Genomic DNA, 21,139 nt, shown 5'->3' with positions numbered 1-21,139 from the left:
AATAGTGTGCAAATACTGATAACAGTGCAAATGTTTGCAATATAAAAAATAAATGAAAAATGTAAACATCTATGTTTAGTGAACTTTGCAGTGTTGCTCTGTGGTGCAGCTATGACACCGTAGCAAAGTTTACACACTGTGTCTACTTGATCCACGTCTGACTCCGCGAACCCATAATGTTTCCACACCACTGAAGTTTTTTTTTTTTTACCTCTCTTTTCAACCAACGGCAGTCACTCTCCTCTCCAAATAACTTCTGCTTAGCTTTCCGAGCTTCCTCGGGTCCTCTTAATTGTTGCGATGCATGTTCAAAATGCAGAGGTGCTTTGCCACACGGAGCAGCGCGAGAGTAAAGCACGAGGGAGGGGCTAATAATCGGCTCAGTCATTTTTAATGATCGTTGAAAGCCCAGATCGTAATCGTGATTAAAATTCGATTAATTGAGCAGCCCTAATTTATCCAGTCTTTAAGTGATGATGTGATGAACCCAGCTTCCGGGTCCAAACTAATTTGTGTTTATTAAGGCTGTTGTGTTTTCAACATGTTTTAATGCTTTGTATCTTGTTCTATTTAATCCGTTTTACAGCATCCTGCCAGCCTCACATTAACCTTTATCAAGTGGAAAAAAGTTAGCGTTCATCCTCCAGCTTCTGTGTTTATGCTAACATAGATGTGTCGCTAATGATCACGTAGCACATCATTATATAGCAGCTAGCCCAAGTTCAGTAACCCTACAAACGTCACTGCTGTTTAGTTTTCTGTCTTCATTTATGTTGGAAGTGATAGCAGAGCTGTACGTTTTCATTTTCTCAGAAATCTCTCAGTCAGAACATGCTATATCATGTTTAGGTGGAAGCTAGCGAGCTAACTTCCTGCTAACTTCTACCTCTGTTAAATTTAATAAATCCTGTTTTCATGGATGCCTGGATGTTAAACTTAATTGTTATACCTGGTAAAGCAGCAACGCTGATCATTTTATTAAAGATGAAAGAATTTAAACAGCTTTTAACTCTCAGTGATACCGCAGTGTTCGTTTGACTTTGGGACCTAAATCGGAGTTTGGACCCAGAAAAGGCTAATGACATCAGATTTAAAGACCGGATAACACTTTATAAAAGTATTGCATCATTTTTATTTCCCCATAATAACGATCTCATAATGATCCCTCTTTAGATCCGCAAAACTTAAATATCATAATATAGATAGTATATTATGAAACCACCTAGGAACAGACTAAAATGACATTTGATAAAGTACAGCAGGACACAGGGAGGGGTACATGTTAGTGGTTAAAACAAGCGAGCTGGAGAGCTGTGGAAGCTTCTTCCTGTTTTTTCATCCATAGATTTCCCAAACAGACATGAGAGTTTTATACTAATCTTGTAATTGAACTCTTAGAAAGGAATAGAATAGTCTTATTTCTGCACAGAAATACTTGATCTAGTCTTCTTCGCTGTCTCCTCTGTTTCACAGAATCATCTGTCTCGCTTGCATGTAGCTTTCTGCACTTCTACACCTTCATCTTCATCTCATTCTCCAAACACCTACTCGTGCAATTTTGCCCGTCCTTTTAGACATCGTCTCCTCACAATTCTCATTCTTTTTCTCTCTGTCTGCCTCTCCCTCTGTGCCCATTTTCTGTCACTACTGAAACTCATCTCGCTGTCTGCCAATATCCTGGGAACAAAAAAAAGAGCGACCCTCCCAGGTCTTATCTGCTGCTTTTGAATGATTAGAATGGGGGAATTAAAGTGTGCCAAAGCATTAAGGCTGTTTTGGGTTTCATTAGCCGGTTGGTTCATTAAGACGTCTTACCAAGAGGAACAATTACAAAAAGAAAAACTGTCATTTGCAGAGGAAAGAGAGATAACTCACAAAGATTAGCAAGATTATTTGAAAAGATCAGGTAATGGCACTGATTAGCATGTGCCTTATGATTCCTGTGCATGCTCCAACGCCTTTGCAATCATTTGTCTACCATTCAGTCACTTTGTGCACATTTTCAAACAAACTGTTTGACAGAATTAGCACTTTGTCTTTTTAGATGAGTACACCATTTTTTTACAGACTTAAAAAGTGGTGAGATACCAGCACTGCTTTTAAAGTAAGGTTGTGTAATGTTATTACATAATGTTTAAAATAATATTCTAACAGTGGGTTAAAAGCAGAGGCAGGGTGTGATTTGTGGAAAAAAAAATCAGAAAGGCTGATATTCTTGAAACATTTAAAAAACTACCGTCTGCTTTACTGTGTTGGAGTATTTATTATTTAGTGCTGCTGTCAATGTAGTGTAGAATATTAAGAGTTTAAACCAAAGTTTTACATCAGTCTTATCCGGGGTTGCAAGCGGAGCTGTTCTATCAAACGCTTGTAAGAATGTTTCAATCTCTTTAATTAAAATTAAATTAATTAATTTGCACAATATTCTCAGTGTTGTCCGTTGCTCTCCATAACACAGGGGATCTAATCAACCATAACACAAAGGCTTAAGTGATATTTTAACAGAATAAATCCCCCTTCAGACAGCACCACTTGAGCAGGTGTGCCACTTAACGTTAATATGAGATGATTTTAGTTGCGCAAAGAGCTGCAAACCTAATAAATTAACAAAATGAAGTGAAGCATTTTAGTAGCATAAGTTTGAAAATGTGATTATCTTCTTAAACTAAGACAACACTATATTCTCGCTCCTCACACAAGGAAAACAATCTCCTTTGGTGAGAGACTTGTGCCTAATTATTCTGCTTTCCTGTGGAGGGGCGGTCGTCTGGGGCACGTCACTCTTCTTTGCCTGCAACATCTCTCACCATCGAGAGGTCTAACTCGTGATTCATACAGTGAGCGACGGTCAGGTTAGGGTTGAGTGTGACAGTTGCTCTGCATTAGCCCATTATAGCAGCTATGCCATCAGTTGCAAGGCCAACAACCTGGAGGCAAAACATTTCTTCAGAGATGTTTGTATGTAAATGCTCTCTCGCATAATGTTACGGATAATAATCACAGTCCATGAATATAATTCAGTGGGTTTAAACACTACGCTGTAAAACTGTCTCCTGTGTGGAAAAAGTGATGGCCTACATTTTTGTGCAAACGTGCTGCAGCTATCCTACGGATGGCTTTGTGTTAATATTTGTAATATCTCTGTATCTGTCGCTGTTGATAGAAGCGAGAGAGACAGAAGCTAGAGTCATGCTGACATTTATGGTGCTTGATAACAGTGAAAAGCAAAAAGATGGAACCGGAAATGAGCTAAAAAAACACATTTTAATTGAGTTAAAGCCAAATTTATTGTATGTGTTGCGGTATTGTTTATGCATTGTATTGGGACTGTTCCCATTTTTATCCCAAGTATCCGTGACATGACGACTGCAAAGCAGAGGCCTAATTGCTCATAACATGTAAAAACATCTGTGTGGGTGTATAGATTCCAATAATATATTTTAACAATGAGTGTGTGTGTGTGTGTGTGTGTGTGTATATATATATATATATATATATATATATATATATATATATATATATATATATATATATATATATATATATGTGTGTGTGTGTGTGTGTGTGTGTGTATATATATATATATATATATATATATATATATATATATATATATATATATATATATATATATATGTGTGTGTGTGTGTGTGTGTATATATATATATATATATATATATATATATATGTGTGTGTGTGTGTGTGTGTGTGTGTGTGTGTGTGTATATATGTGTGTGTGTGTGTGTGTGTGTGTATATATGTGTGTGTGTGTGTGTGTGTGTGTGTGTATATATATATATATATATATATATATATATATATATGTATATATATATAATCTCTTCCCCAACGGTCAACGACTAGAACACATACTTCTGTTGAGGAAGTAAATAACCATCATTTGGCATCTTAATCAAAACAAGTGTAAAACAGTTCATCTAAAAAACAAAGAATCATGGATTAAAAAAAAAAATTTATCCATCGGGGAACTTTTGTGAGATCTCGCAAAAGTTTTAGCCGCATTCTTCGGAGGCCGCCAGCTCGAAGCCGACCGGGAGGTCGAGGCACGATATGCCGGGAAAGCGGTGTTCCTCCCGGCTGTAGTAGGTCTCGACCTCCCGTTAGCTTCGAGCTAGTGGATATCAGATCTCCGAAAACGTCGGAGCACTTTTGCAAATATGTGATGTCTTGTAAACCGAGCAGGTATCTGACATTTACACAACTACAAAATATCTTAAAAGTGTATTTTGTGAGCCAGAAAGAGTAATATTACAACTAAGTAGCTGCCGCCATTGTTGGAATTCAACTTTTGCGAGATCTCGCAAAAGTCAGTCTTAATTTTTTTTTCTTCCATGTCCCATGCGGGGCTCCGTAGAACACTGCGGCATCACTGGGAGAGACATTTGTAGGGTTACTGAAGTTGGGCTAGCTGGTATATAATGATGTGCTACGTGATCGCTAGCGACACAGCTATGTTAGCATAGCATAAACACAGTGAAGCTGGAGGTTGAACGCTAACTTTTTTTCCACTCGATAAAAGTTAACGTGAGGGTTCCTGATGATTAGAGACAAATGCAATCGCATGGCAGGATGCTGTAAACGGACCAAACATCAGTCAGGAGAACAACTGAGATAATCCATCGACAATACGAGGTTAGTCATTAATATACTGCAACAACATGGGAATAGAGCAGCTGCCAGAGAATTCAGCATTAATAATAATAATGGATTGCATTTATATAGCGCTTTTCTAGGCACCCAAAGCGCTTTACAATTCCACTATTCATTCACTCTCCCATTCATACACTGGTGCATGCAAACTACAGTTGTAGCCACAGCTGCCCTGGGGCAGACTGACAGAAGCGAGGCATCGGCCCCTCTGACCATCACCTGTAGGCGGTAGGGTAAAGTGTCTTGCCCAAGGACACAACGACCAGGACGGAGAGAGCTGGGGGATCGAACCGGCAACCTTCCAGTTACAGACGAGCTTCCCAACCCCCCGAACCACGGTTTTGGCTTTCCTCATATTCCAAAACGTGCTTTGTCTTTTCGCGATTACTGTCACTCGACATAATTTGCAGATGATATTTTTCTGCTTAACATCCGACTGCTTAAACCCAAACCAGGTGCATATGAGCAACATCGCACCTCCTCCTCCCCACGTGTAAGCTCCATGCTTGCAGCCGCTGCGATGCTTTCGACCAAAACAGGTGCAGCTTGATGACACCATCAACATGCGCTATCGTGGTAGAGCGGTATAAGCAAAACCTCTACCGTTTGCCAAATTCATATCGTTTCTACCGCCCACCCCTAGCTGGAGCCTATCCCAGCTGACTTGGAGTGAGAGGCAGGGTACACCCTGGAGTCTGTCAGAGGCCTAACACATAGACATACGCAACCATTCGTACTCACATTCACACCTACGGGCAATTTAGAGTTTTCAATTAACCTAACCCCACTAACTGCATGTCTTTGGACTGTGGGAGGAAGCCGGAGAGAACCCACGCAGACATGGGGAGAACATGCAAACTCCACACAGAAAGATCCCGGCCTGATGGTGGAACTGAACCCACTGTACTGCATTTATATTTTAGAATTTAAAGCATCATTTTGATTATAAATGGTAAATGGCCTGAATTTGTATAGCACTTTACTCAATCCCTAAGGACCCCAAAGCGCTTTACACTACATTCAGTCATTCACACACTGGCAGTGGGTGTCAGTGCCCAGTGTGCCCTGGGGCGCACTGACAGAGGCGAGGCTGCCGGACACTGGCGCCACCGGGCCCTCTGACCACCACCAGTAGGCAAACATGGGGTTAGTATCTTGCCCAAGGATATTTGGCATGCAGCCAGGAGGCAACCTGGGATCGAACCACCGATCTTCTGATTAGTGGCTGACCTGCTCTGCCACCTGAGCTACAGCCACCCCATGATTAAAGAGCTTGCTCATGCTGGTGGATTAACGATTAAAGAAACATAAAAAGTGATTTAGGTAATTATCAATATTGTTAAATTAGAGAAGCTGTGGCATAAACCTTAAACCTCTGTGGTGGTCTAATAAATTTGTTAGACGCGATCTGTATCTTGTCTCTTGTAAGAACTAATAATCTTGTTCATTTCATCCTCCTTCAACACCAAATTCCAATTTCAATGAAATTTGAAAATTGGTTTTATTTGTTTTCTACATGAGTCAGATTTTATTGGAGGACTGGGGAGATCGTAGGAAATGCAGATAAACAAAAATCAATGCATCATTAGAGCCATCGCGTCGCCACAGTTGCCAGCCAGCTCCTCTCTTGGTCTGTTTTTTATGGGAAGAAAATTTTGCACATTATTGCATGCTGGTGCTACTGTGCTGATGCATGACACTCATAGGAGCAATATTGAGGCTAGGCTGTTTCGACTGCTTTGCTTTATTTTTCTCAAACAAAGATGAGCCTGAATCCTAAACTCATTGTTGGTGCATGTGTGTTTGTGTACAGGTGACAGGCACAAGCAGTAAAAACGTGTTTTTTCTTTAAAAAAACCATGATCTCTGAGTTACTCCTAATAAAATATAGATTATTATAACTGGATGTTTCCAGAAAAGACGAAATGATAATTCTCTCTATTTGTCTTTTCCAGGTTTGCACGTGAAGCTGCTGTGTTTGGACAGCACGAGAGATACTTACGGAAAGATGAGGAAGAGCAGGAGTGTCCTCACAGTCTCTCCCAACAATGTAAGTCGGCATGTCCTCAAAATATCTCAAAAGGTGCGCGATAGTTTGCATATAACACGCACGCCAGGCATTTATCAAGCAGCTTGGCTGATGGCGCCGGTGAGGTCGGCTGCCGTCACGACTGCTCCGACCACTTTTTCTTTGTCTTTGTTTTTTAAGTTAGTTTTCAGCGTTTCTAAATCGGCAAAATCATCACCATTCGGTACATTAGGTATGACAGTGACACTCTTGTTTCTATTGGTATACAATGTACTCACAATTCGAAGTTTTTAACTCCGGATCCGAGCTGGCCAAGTGAGATCTCGAGGGAGAACAAAGGGAAGCGGCGGCGGCCTAGAGGGAAGCGAGCCGGCGTCAGGAACAGGCTGAGAGCTCGTGCACACCGCACACCTCTGCCTAGCATCCTGCTCGCTAACGTCCAGTCACTGGAGAACAAGCTTGACGACCTCAGGGCCAGGATAAAGTTCCAGAGAGACATTCGGGACTGCAATCTCCTCTGCTTCACCGAGACATGGCTGAACCCAGCGGTGCCGGACCACGCCATCCAGCCGGCCGAGTTCTTCTCGGTTCACCGCATGGACAGGACACGGGACTCGGGGAAGTCAAGGGGAGGCGGCGTGTGTTTAATGGTGAACAACAACTGGTGCAACAGTGCGAACGTTGTTCCTCTCACACGCTCCTGCACACCAAATCTGGAACTACTGTCCATCATGTGTCGTCCTTTTTATCTACCTCGGGAATTTACATCGGTCATTGTAAGTGCCGTTTATATTCCACCACAAGCGGACACGGTCACCGCCTTATGCGAGCTGCATGAGGCACTCACACAGCACCAGACACAACACCGGGACGCTGCGCTTATTGTGACGGGGGACTTTAATAGCGCCAACCTCAAACGCGCAGCGCCGAACTTTTATCAACACATCACCTGCCCCACCAGAGGTGAAAGGACACTGGACCACTGCTACACTACGGTCAAGGACGGCTACAAGGCACAATCCCGCCCCCCGTTTGGCAAATCTGATCACGCCGCCATCTTCCTCATGCCAAAATACAAACAAAGGCTGAAACAGGAAGTTCCGGTTCAGAGGAAGGTCGCGCGCTGGACGGATCAATCGGTGGCCGCGTTACAGGACGCACTCGATGACGCAGACTGGGGCATGTTCAGAAACAGCTCCGACGATGACGTCAACGTGTTTACGGAAGCGGTTGTGGGATTCATCGGGAAACTAGCGGATGATACCGTGGAGACAAAGACTATCACAACGTTTCCCAACCAGAAGCCGTGGGTGGATAAAACCATCCGCGACGCTCTGAGATCCCGCACCGCTGCCTACAACACGGGACTCATGACGGGGGACATGGACCCGTACAAAGCCGCGTCATATAACGTGCGGAGGGCGGTGAAAGAGGCGAAGCAGCGCTACGGGAGGAAACTAGAGTCACAACTCCAACAGAGTGACTCTAGGAGCCTGTGGCGGGGACTAAGGACAATAACGGACTATAAAGCACCAACAACCGGTATGACGAACGCGGCCGTGACTCTGGCAGACGAGCTGAACACTTTCTATGCTCGCTTCGAGGCTGCAGCTAAGGTCTCCAACAATGCTAGTGTTAGCGGCGCTAACGGCTGCAGACAGGAAGATACTGCAAGCACCGGAAACGTGCTCGTCATCTCCGAGCATGAAGTAAGGAGAGCCTTGAAGAGAGTGAACACCAGGAAAGCAGCAGGACCAGACGGCATCCCAGGTCGTATCCTAAGAGACTGCGCATACCAGCTAGCTCCTGTGTTCACTGAGATATTCAACATCTCTTTATCTCAGTCGGTGATCCCCACATGCTTCAAGGAGTCCATCATTGTTCCTGTCCCGAAGAAACCCCACCCTGCTTCTCTCAATGACTATCGCCCTGTAGCCCTCACCTCAGTAGTGATGAAGTGCTTTGAACGCCTGGTCAGAGACTTCATCATTTCTTCACTACCAGACACACTGGACCCACTACAGTTTGCTTACCGTCCAAATCGTTCCACAGACGATGCCATCTCTCATCTCCTCCACACATCACTCACTCACTTGGACACTAGAAGGGGGAATTATGTTAAAATGCTCTTCATAGACTACAGCTCTGCATTTAATACCATAATTCCCTCCACACTCACCACCAAGCTGGAGCATCTGGGACTCAGCTCATCTATGTGTCAGTGGATCTCCAACTTCCTAACTGGCAGACCACAGGCAGTAAGGATGGGCGGACATGTCTCAGCCTCCACCACTCTCAGCACTGGAGCCCCCCAGGGGTGTGTTCTGAGCCCCCTGCTGTACTCTTTGTACACATATGACTGCGTGGCCACTACCAGCTCCACCACCATCATCAAGTTTGCTGACGACACCGTCGTGGTGGGCCTGATCTCTGATAACAACGAGACGGCCTACCTGAAGGAGATTAGGAATCTGGAGAACTGGTGCCAGAGGAACAACCTCCTTCTAAACGTCAGTAAGACAAAGGAGCTGATAGTGGACTTCAGCACTAAGCAGGAGAGGAACTACCAGACCCCCGTCATCAACGAGTCCCCAGTGGAGAGAGTGGACAGCTTCAAATACCTCGGAGTTCACATCACGCAGGACCTGTCATGGTCCTGTCACATCAACACCGTGGTGAAAAAGGCCCGTCAGCGTCTCTACCACCTCAGACGCTTGAGAGACTTCCAACTGCCCTCCAAGGTGCTCAGGAACTTTTACTCGTGCACCATAGAGAGCATCCTGGCGGGAAACATCTTAACCTGGTTCGGGAACAGCACCATGCAGGACAGACGAGCTCTACAGAGGGTTGTGCGGTCAGCTGAGTGCACCATCCGCTCCGAGCTCCCTGACCTGCACTCAATCTACAGCAGGCGGTGCTGGACCAAGGCCAGGAAGATCGTGAAGGACCTCAGCCATCCCAACAACAGACTGTTCTCTCTGTTGAGGTCAGGAAAGCGATTCCGCTCCCTGAAGACCAACACAGAGAGACTGAGGAGGAGCTTCTTCCCGCAGGCGATACGGTCTCTCAATCACACCACCACACAGTACTGACCCACACATACAGTTCTTACACACACACTGGACTTTCTGGACTTTGGTTTTGCACAACACTGGTCACTATATTCTTCATTTCCGGTTAATACTTGTACAGCTGCTGTTATTGTGTATATATTTATTTATATTTAGATTTCTTCATACATTCTTATATAGTTCTATATTGTGTATTGTGTATTTTGTTGTACAGTTATTTTATTTTCAACTTTAATTTATATATTTATCTTTATCTTATTCTTCCCAGTTAAATTTACCCTTCATTCTAATTTGTGTTGTACAGTTATTTCATTTTTAACCTTAATTTATATTTTATTCCTTCCTAGTTAAATTTACCCTTTTTAATTTTTCATATTTATTTCCTATCTTATTCATAGCCTTTTCCTTTTTTGTTCTCTTTAGGTCACGAGCAGTTGTCCAAGCATTTCACTACATATCGTACTGTGTATGACTGTGTACGTGACAAATAAAATTTGAATTTGAATTTGAGCTTATGACAGCTTGTGTCACTGCAGGGTTCACTTACCTTGTGAAGAATGAGCTATAATTGCTGTTTGGGGTAGAGACCTAACAAAAGACAGGTATTACTGTGGTTATTGGTATTTGTGACAAAGTCACGAATCAGATTTCAATTTAGAGAAAGAAAAAGAGACTGATTAACAGACAGAGAAAATACCAGAGTCCACAACAGCTTTATTGAAGAGTGAGGCTCATGAACAGTCGAGATGGCGAATGAACAAATCTGCACATGTTATGTACCAGAGTTTCCATGTAGTTATAATCTTTGTTCTTAATGCTTTTAATGCCCCACTCTGTGCACGCTTCCCTGTGTTTTGGCAGCTCCTCTCTGCTTTGCCGTCTCTCTCCTGTCTCTCCTTTGTTAGCTCCGTAGCTCCCGTTGTGCGCTCATCTTTTCTTCAACTTCCAACTCTGAGTTTGTTCAGGCTCACAGGCATGTAAAACTAATAACTCACAGACTCACTCACATTCTGCAAATACAGCTGTTGCTAATAAACTCTTCCCCTGACTGAAATATATGGATGGAGACCCCTAAACTTGCTCTGGGAAAATATCTGGAAATGCAACTATGATATAGTGATGTTATAAAATTAAACCAGTTTTTGAAGTTGAAAGAAAAATCCAGGTCATCGTTAAATATGGGGAAAAAAAACCAACCTGATACATGGGATGCAAATATGGAGCTTTAAAGCTCTCCCTTTCTCCATTCCACCACAGTCCATTTGCATTTGAAAATCAGTTGAGTTTACTTGTAAGACACGGTCCTGGGACGGAGCACGTTTAGCACCTAAGCAATTACACAGTACACTCGTACTGTACAGATAGGCAGATTCATTTTGTGGCTGTGGGTGTTTTTTTGCTGAAACATTTCATAGCTGAAGGTGTGGGTGTGCATTACTCAGACTCTCTGAGTCTTTATCTGTGTCAGTTTGAAAATTGTGTGCTTTACTGCTTTATCGAAATACATTTGAGTTCTTGTTAGACTTCCAGTGAATTACATTCAGGAACACAGCGTGGGGAGGAGGGAAATGGATTCTGGGTGTATAAATATTTAATAATATTATTGGGAGACGTATTACTGAAATGGAAGACAAATTTGAAAATGAAGAACAAATGAAACAGCTGTCGGCTTTTTTTTTTTTCTAGGCTGATGAAAACTGGGCAGTCTGTAATAATTGTCCACTGAAATTAAAACTGAAGTGTCCATCTTTTATTCTTAGATTAGCATCATTGGGATGCTGCATATGCAGCCACAGTAAAGCAACAAGTCGTCATAGGCACGAACGTCAATCGCAGCCGGTGACCAAAGATTTCAGGAGGTTTTTGCCGACCGGTTAGGGAATTCATGTTTTTCCCGAGCATGAGGTGGTTACCACAGGTTCACTGACCAGTCTGTTGGTTAGTGACTGGGACTTTAGAAGTAATTTTGCCATTATTTTCTGATGGTTACCAGATAGTCTAGTTCGGTGTTTTTGGAGCCACGGCACATATTTCACATTAGAAAAATCACACGGCACACCACCACCAAACAAAAATGTCACAAAAAGCATGTAGGGGTGACGTGGGCCCCCGGGCCACGAGTTTGAGACTCCTGCCATTGATTGTCACACGTCCAAAACGGCAAACAGGTTCATATCACATGGTTGATGGTCATGCGTCCACAAAACCTCAACAGAAACCATATATCCTTGTTCAGTATCACCACATATGTGTCTTATGGTAAAGTAGGGTTGCCAACCGTCCCTTAAAAAACGGAATCGTCCCGTATTTAGAAACAAAAGCACACGTCCCGTATTGAGCTAATAAGGGACGCACTTTGTCCCGTATTGAGCTAATAAGGGACGCACTTTGTCCCGTAATACAGTGAGAATCAAAAGTGGTCTATAAATGTTTATGGAATTAACGCTTTGTTTGAAAACATAATTCCCAGCCCCTCTCCTGCTTTGTGACCAATGAGCTGACAGCACACTTATGACAATTCGAGTATGACAATTCAGATTACCGCTCATCTCATTGGTCGAGGAAAGGTCGCTTGCGGAGAAAATACCGGAAGACAACAGATTACCACAACAAGAAGCATGGCCAACAGGGAAACAAACGCCGACACTGCGGTGCAAGTCTCGGACGACAGTACACCTAAAGCTGGGCAGACACTGTGCGATTTTTTCAGTCACGTTATTCAGCTCCTGCTCAAACTGCACGATTGACTCGCAGGGGTTAGAAGTTGGTAGGTCACGATGCAGGGTCTCACACTATACCGCCCGATGCTCTGATGCGACCTGAGTGCTCACACTGTGCCTCCATAACATGAAGGTTATAACAGAAAATCTGTCGCTCGCTCTCTCTGTCTTTCACTCACACAGACACACCACCACCATCAACTTTGCTAAATTGCTAATGAAAAACATTGATCAGGCAGCTGTGAATGAGCAGCAATGTAAATCCAACTATTTTCACGTTTGTTGTGGTCGTGATAATTTTGTGATGCCACATCGAAAAGGCTCGGATGAGCTTTCCAAAGTTCTACAAGTTGTGCCTCCATCACTTGTGTCCAGATCACACGCTGCACAGCCGTGCTGCTCCGTCTTTTTCACGGCGTTTACGTGTTTGCGCGTGAGCAGTGTGAGCGGCTCACGAGCGATTGATGATCGGGAGCTGCTCAAGGTGTTAATCGCTTCTCGTTACCCCACGTATACTACACGATGCACGATGAAGGCCAAAATCGGGCCGATCACCAAATCGGTCGCACGACTCAAAAATCGTCTCAAAATGGGCCAAAAATCGCACAGTGTGAGCCCAGCATTAGAGCAGCAATGTTTGTTTCCCTCAGAGAAAGGAAAAAAAAGGCTGCAAAAGTACAGGGAGGAATGGGAAAAGGGAAACACCTGGCTGGAAAAGGTCACCATAACACCTATAAAGCGCACTGCACTGTGTGCCGGCGCACTTTTTCCATAGGCATGCTTCTAATGGTGGGCACATGAAGAACATGAGGGGCGTGAAAGCTCTGGGAACCCTTAACCAATTTCTTGTCCACCAGGCCACGGCAGAAGCAGATATGGTATGTAAACACTGGTTTGTTTTTTAAACCCTCTGGTTAAGGTTCAAATGGGCATGTGCAGTGAATATCAGCGCTATGTGGCCAGAAGTGTGATAATATAATTTATTTCGTGTAATAAACAACTGCAAGGATAGATGATTACAACAAATAGATCACTAATACATAAAAGTAATACATAGATGAATAATGATGATGAGTTATGATGCGTAATCATGGGAACAAGTGGGTTTACAAACAGGAGCAGCTGATTAGCTTTAGAAAAGCTGAAATAATACCTCAACTGAAGCCAAATGTACTAAATGTGCATAGTTACAAGAATATTTTTCGTTCTATTGCTTTCTATTAATTTATATAATTTTAAGTTAAGCAGGACAGAGTTCTTTTAAAGAAAGATTTACTTATATTCTCAAAAGTTAAGCATGACAGGCTTCTGTTTAAGAAAGAGACCTGTTTTACTGTGTTAATGTTGTCATTTTGAGCTAAAAATAAATGGCTAAATGATCATTTGTTTCCCATATGGTCATATCACAAAGAATATGCATCTACTTAAATCAAATTCAAGTCAAATGGTTAAAAAATAATTTCACACACACAAAAAAGAGCTACCACACTGGGAAGGGTGAAGACAACTGGGTTGCCCGGCCCTGGCCACGAGGTGTCCCTTATTTATTTTTTCAGGGAGTTGGCAACCCTATGGTAAAGTACTGCTTGGGTAATGGGTAAGCTGAAATATAGAAATTATATAAATGTTGTGAGAGAGCTCAGAGCAGTTACCTCCTGGTTTTAGTTTTTATGCTAAGCTATGCTAATCACCTCTTACCTGTAACTTTAAAGTTGATGCCCTGACATGAGACTGGTATTAATCTTCAAATATCACTCTTCATATGTTTCTAGGCAAAAAGTCCAAAAAATGTCACCAGAATCAGTTCAGGTCTGAAGTTGTCGTGTATCATCAGCCGTGTTCTTACAAGTGAAAACGCTCATATTTGGTTAGAGGGTGCTGCGTGAAGCAGAATTCATGTAACCACGTTTTTGTTCATTTTAGTAGCTCTTTTGCTAAACGGAGCAATTTTAGATTTGCAACCAGTGACCAACAAAAAACAAACGGACAGTAGAAGATGGTGCTGTGTGTAAGATGAAGGGCGACTGTTAAAAAAGTTCAAATGAAAGGAAATGAGTTAAACAGAGCAGAGAGAACCACAACGATGACTCATGTCATACACGTTATCCGGTTGTTCAGTGATGACGCGACGAATCCTACTTCCGGGTCTAAAGTAGTCTGCGTTTAATATGGCTTTTGTGTTGTTAACATGTTTAATGTTATGTATTTTCTTCTATTTGATCTCAAAAAGCTCCTAAAACAGTCAGTGATCACTGTTGACCTCCCTTTATTACCGCTAATCATTTATTTAAGCTCAGTTTTTAAAACCTTAGGATGTAACTACAGCCCAGCCCATGCAGCAGTATATGAATGACTAACCTCATATTGTGGATGGATTATCTCAGTTGTTCTCCTGGCTGAAGTTTGGTCCTTTTACAGCATCCTGCCATGCGATTACATTTGTTCCTGACCACCGAGAACACTCACGTTAACTTTTATCGAGTGGAAAAAAAGTTAGCTTGTTTATATTATGCTAACATAGCTGTGTCGCTAGCGGTCACGTAGCACATCATTATATACCAGCTAGCCCAACTTCAGTAACCCTACAAACGTCACTGCTGTTTAGTTTTCAGTCTTCATTTATGCTGGAAGTGATAACAGAGCTGTACGTTTTAATTTGTTTCCAAAACCCGGCAGTCAGGACATGCTATATTGTATTTAGATAGAAGCTAGCGAGCTAACTCCCTGCTAACTTCTAACTCCGTTAAATGTCATAAATTCTGTTTTCATGGATGCCTGGATGTTAAACTCAATTGTTACACCTGGTAGAGCAGAACACTGATCATTTTATTAAAGATGAAAGACTTTAGACAGTGACGTCAGACTGAACAACCGGATTGTTCCATTTATTTCTGACACTGCCCCCTGGTGACAGTACACCGAAACAACATGTAGACCAGTCATTTTCAAACTGTGGCACGCGGGCTCCCTCTAGTGGTACGCGGGAAATCTCTCAAAAAATGTTAAGAATAAATAATACTCCATGTTCTGATTGAGGGATTTCTGAAAAGTTCAAACGTACAGCTCTGCTATCACTTCCTACATAAATTAAGACAGACAACTAAACAGCAGTGACGTTTGTAGGGTTACTGAACTTGGGCTAGCTGCTATATAATGATGTGCTACGTAGTGGCTAGCTACACAGCTATGTTAGCATAAACACAGTGAAGCTGGAGGATGAACACTAACTTTTTTCCACTCGATAAAAGTTAATGTGAGGCTGGCAGGATGCTGTAAACGGACCAAACTTCAGTCAGGAGAACAACTGTACCACAATACAAGGTTAGTCATTAATATACTGCTGCATGGGCTGGGGCTGTAGTTACATGCAGGGTTTTAAAAACTGAGCTTTAAAATGAACAGTGGTAATAAAAACCGAGAGAGGCCGACAGTGATCACTGACTGTTTGTAGAGGCTTGTTCAGATTAAATAGAAGAAGATACAAAGCATTAAAACATGTTGAAAACACAACAGCCTTAATAAACACAAAGTAGACTGGCCCCGGAAGCAGGGTTCATACGTCATCACTTAAAGACTGGCGATCCCACCTGCTGTGAATGTTTTAATGCAGTACAGTTGTTATTATTATCACATCATGTTTATGACAATTAAAATAAATATACTATTGTACTTTAATGTAGGTCATAAAGGTGGTGCTCATTGTGAAAAGTTTGAGAACCACTAAAGTAGACGATGTTCTGGAAAGCTCTCCGTAAGCCCAGGCTGTAAGGCGTTTGTGAATCAATAAAGTAATGTGTGTTTAGGTGGGACACTCCACTGGATTTTACCTCTAGCCAAAGGGATTTGGTTTAGCTGGTGATGCTTAGCTGGGATTTTACTGGATTGGTGTAAGTGAGAGTAGCTATGCCAGTGAGTGTTTGGGTCATGAAGCTGGAGACTGCAGTGGAGAAGATTGTTGTATGTTTTTAAGTACAGTGAGGTTGGATGCGAGGTGATAGTTTGTGCAGGGAGATGTTTGTGTGTGTGTGTGTGTGTGTGTGTGTGTGTGTGTGTGTGAGAGAGAGAGAGAGAGATTAGACTCTGCTGTGCTGAAGGCTGGACAAATTAAATAATATCTGTAAGTCCCACAGACCTAATGACCTCATTCCCATGCAGATCACAGCTAACCAGTTGTGACCTGATCAGGTCTGTCTCTCCATCTCTCTGTTTGTCTGTGGATTAGTTTAGTGCTTGTCTGTGTGAGTGCACTTGAATGCACACTGCCATTTGTGTGTGACTCTGCATATTTATGCGCACATAAGTGCACACACAGTTAACGGAGCTCTGAGTATTTAGCTGACCTTCAATTAGAGTCTGTTTCCTAGGGCTTACAAGAAAGTGTGCCTGGGCAAGCATCTCTCTCATCAAGTTTCCACACTGTAATATTTCCATTAGGGGATACAGCTATAATTTAACCTTTGAACTTTCTCATCTTGTCCTTCATTTTTTAGTTTGGATTTAAAGTTTTCCTTAAAGCGTGCTGCATCTGAAAGTGTTCATTAATGTTATTAGAGGACTAGTATGTCTTTTCCATAGTAGACTTTGTGGTAAACTAAAGAACATGCACACCACACATAGAGGGGCCCTGCCTGGGTTCAAACCCAGGACTCTCTTGGTGTGTGGCAGTGTTTAGGCCAATAAGTAGTCATCTAATAATCCAATCCAGCGGTCCCCAACCATTTTTTGCACCACGGACCGGTTTAATGTCAGACAACATTTTCACAGGCCGGGCTTTAAGGTGTCGCGGGTAAATTCAACAAAATAAAATGATATGACGAAGACAAAAACGGTGCTATTTTGTAAACATAATAATAAATGCAAATTCACTGTGTAATTGTGTAACTTTATTAGCAGCGTACTTCTGAAATGCGCCAGCAACATCCTCCTCTGCCCCTTAATGCTCTCTGGTCGCTATGGTAACGGGTAAATATTTCTTTCAAAATAAGACACACAACGACAACGTGGGAAAAGACCCGGGGAAACTGAGTTAACGATAAAAATCCTGAAAACCACCCGAGCCTCAACTCTCGCGGTACCAAACGACTCATGGACTGGTACCGGTCCATGGCCCGCGGGTTGGGGACCGCTGAGCTGCTGCTTATTGTGAGTGATTCTGAGGCCCTGTCCACAGGCACATTAGTGTTTAGGTATAAAAAACATAGAAAATCTTTTTTTCTATGATTTTCGTTCCCATATAAACTGAAAACTGAACTTTTGTAAAAGTCCTTCCAGGGTGTAGATTTTTAACAACTCTATTTCTGTGTTTACTGGTAGAAAAAGAAAAGGAGGATTTTGTCTTACAATGGTGAAAAGATCGTTTTATTCTCATTAATGATGCTGTGTTAGGATTCTGATGAACATTTCTATACTGTTAGGGTTAGAGCACCGCTTGTTGCACAGCGTGCTCCCAACAGTGCTTGACATCCTTTAACATTTGACCAAACCTTAATCACAGCTGTGGAAAACCAGAAAACATGAATGACTCGTGTCTCATTCATTAATCATATGCGTGAGTATTTTAGAGAGCACTGACAAACATTGTTAGTGTGGTGAGGGGCTGCGACAGACCAGACAAAACTCATATGGAAAGATGCTGAAATGCAACAATTGATCATGTGGTGTTTGTCTTTTTTGGTCACTCTTTTTATCACCTTTCTTCCATTTCCCTTTTTCTGACCTTTAACCTCTCTTGCTGCCTCTCTCACTTGTCACCATTTCACGTTTTTTTCTGCCTCCATCTCTTCTTCTGTCATTGTGGAGAACTCTCACGCTCTCCCGTTCTGGCTGGCAGGCTTGCATTTACACGGTGCGCGGGTCAAACCGAACAGCTGTTCATTCTCCAATCACAGAGCTTGTAAGCGGAGGGTTGAATTTATTTGTCGGCAACAGTTCGATGCTTTCTCTCCGTCTCTTCTTCCAGCCCTCAGTGCTTTGGCCTGCTCTCAGCAGCCGTGTCTGTATCAGTCTTAGCGTACGCTACTCTCCCTCCACCCGCTTCTTACTTTCTCTTTTGTGTGTGTGGTCAGGGGCATTAATGCTTGTTACCACAGCAACAATGAGTCTTCTCCTGCGGCGCCTTCGGATTATGTGCGCTGTGACCTCGTGCACTTTGCCCTCCAGTCGTTCACGTGGCACTGTTTTAGCCTCGCACTTTGTGGGTCGCTGCATGTCTTTGTGTTAGTTTGGTTGTATTTAAGTGCACTGATTGAGAGTGATATTTAATTATAACCACACAGGATAGTTTTGAATGAGCTCGTAGATCTTTGTCTGATTTTTGTCTGTGTAATGCGAACCACAAATCGCTGCTTTTCGAGAGGGTGGTGAGTATACGGAGGATGTTTCCTCATAAACGGTCGGTGAGGATGGTTTCCAGGCGGATTGCAGTGGATTTCTTGTGCTTTGTTACATCTCCTCGTCTTCTGTTTCTCCGTTAAATTGTCCATCAACACATATTGAAAAAAAGAAGCTGAAATCACTTTAAAAAATGGCCTTCGGCAAATTACACCCAGGATGTTTTGTTTTTTTTCGTGTTCACCCTCCGACAAGCTAAATTTATCAGACGTCACGCATTTTTCTGTGGCGAGGGAAAGTAGGCAATTTATTTTATCTCTCGTCTGAGACGCAGGGATCAGGCTATTTCACAGCGATAAAGAAAAGATGAAGATAAAAGAAAGGAAAGCAGGGATAATAATTCACCAAACAGTTTTATTAATATCCGGTCCCTCTGTCAACCTCAGTGGAATATTTCATCACTTTCAGCAGCATATAAATTGAAGCGAATGGTGTTATTAGACCTAGAACGGCCTTTTATTGAGAGACAAAATTATGTCTGTGTTGTTCCGTTAAACACGCAATACATTTTTTATATTCAAAGTAATTGTATATTTCATGTCTTTTTGAATCTGCTGAACCATGCAAGGTTGCAAGTCTGAAGAACAAATAAATGCCACAGACTTTCAGGCTTGTGTATAAATCTGCAGCTGCAAACATTTGCTGTTTGCTTGCATGCACAGGTCTGTGTTTCTCCTTGTGTTTATGCAAAAAGCACGAGCATATTGCTGGAAGCTTTGGTCAGCTGTGTTTTAGAGAATACTAATCAGTTTCTTTCAGATGCTCTTCTATTTACTCTCTGTAGTTGTCTCTCTTTCCTTTCTCTCTGTCTGACTCACCCTTCCTTCTCTGAGCTGTTCCTGCCATTCCCGATGTTATCCTCTCACTTACGTTAGTCTCTGTTAGACCTTTCCCCTGCTATTCCTGATCTACATCCTTGCCTCTCTTCCCTTTCCCACTCTCCGTACGTCCGCCCTTCTAACCAATGGGAGTATGTTTTCTCAGTTCATCTCTTCCTTTGTTTTCTCCTCTTTTGTTTTGTTGACTTGAGCACGGAGGGATTTGAGTGTCAGTGGAGGCGAATGACAAATGGGAAAGATGCCAAGGATGCCCTGTTACGCATTGTGCTTACAGTGTTGGAAAATCCATAAATAACACTCAGTTATGAGTGAAGCATGAGTGTTTTGTTGTCCATTTAACTGTAAAAGAAAGCGGAGGTTTCTTCAAGGGCAGTGCCCTGGTGGCACTAATTGGTAAAAAGTCTTTCAAGGAAGAAAAAGCTTCTTCCCGTTAAAGTGAAACTAAAACTTTACCATAGTTGGAAAACATGACATGGATTACATTTAATTAAAACTATGAAAACAAGGTATGTGTGAAATGCAATGAATGATGCTCAGCATAGTCGTCTTTTTTCTACTTCTTCATTTAAAAACAAAAAAACTGCTCTTATTTTGTCTAGAGGTACAAATCCAGCAGCAAGGGACAGTTATGGAACAAAATTCCTTGCCAATTTGATAGTATTTGAAGAAAATCCACAGCTCAACCATGCTTTTATCCATTTGTCCTTTCATGCATTTGTCTTGTGGCTACAGTAGCACAGGCAGTGACTCATTCCTGAGTGACTGAGTTCTTCGCTTTATCTCTGAGCCCTGACACACTGGGCGAATTGTTTGGTCACTACCGGTAGCTTTGACAGTCCAGTATAGCCACTACCATAAAACACACGAGGATCTCATCTGTAGCCTTAGACAGAGAGTCATATTGATTAAGGAGAGATCATTTGGAAGAACAGAACATGATTTATTGAGATATGGAATTCACTCGAGCTATTTGGTTGTTAGACTCTGATAACCCATCATAGATGGATGGGATCGCAGTGGTTATAGGGATCAGGACCTAAAGGAGTTACATTGCACGAATGAGAGTCTGAAAAGTAGAATGACAGAAAAGTGCTGTAATTTAAAGCACGCAGAAACGAGGCCGATTGGCTCAGAGAAGGCAGGCAAGAAGACGACCGGACTAGAGCAGTGTCGCTAGCATCCAGTTTGACGGTGTGGGGGAAAAAAAGAACAGACCAGCACCACCAATAGAACTGCACTTGAAATAACTGCTTTATTTTTAGGCTATGAGGAAATGATCCATCATTGACGCGATGGGGCCACTGATGGGTTTGTGGCTCTGATTTTCATTTGTGTGCATTTGAAAGAGGCCATCTGCCCAAGCATGGGCAAATCTCCAATTTAAAAAACAATTTAAAACTCAAAACACAGATTATACGG

The 21,139-nt window shown here is 42.4% G+C and overlaps 1 protein-coding gene across 1 annotated transcript in view; it reads left to right on the top strand.

Moving 5' to 3' along the window:
• pde4ba (phosphodiesterase 4B, cAMP-specific a) overlaps positions 1-21,139 on the top strand; it is a 204,700-nt gene that overhangs the window by 24,234 nt on the left and 159,327 nt on the right. Inside the window, exon 2 of the mRNA XM_026146428.1 lies at positions 6,627-6,721. Coding sequence (XP_026002213.1) covers positions 6,627-6,721 — 95 coding nt within the window. The remainder of the gene's footprint in view (positions 1-6,626; positions 6,722-21,139) is intronic.

The sequence above is a fragment of the Astatotilapia calliptera genome, chromosome 17 (genome assembly GCF_900246225.1).
Source record: "Astatotilapia calliptera chromosome 17, fAstCal1.2, whole genome shotgun sequence".
NCBI classification, from domain to species: Eukaryota; Metazoa; Chordata; class Actinopteri; order Cichliformes; family Cichlidae; genus Astatotilapia; species Astatotilapia calliptera.
Note: the sequence above shows the minus strand (reverse complement) of the source record. Positions and strands in the feature narration are given on the sequence as shown.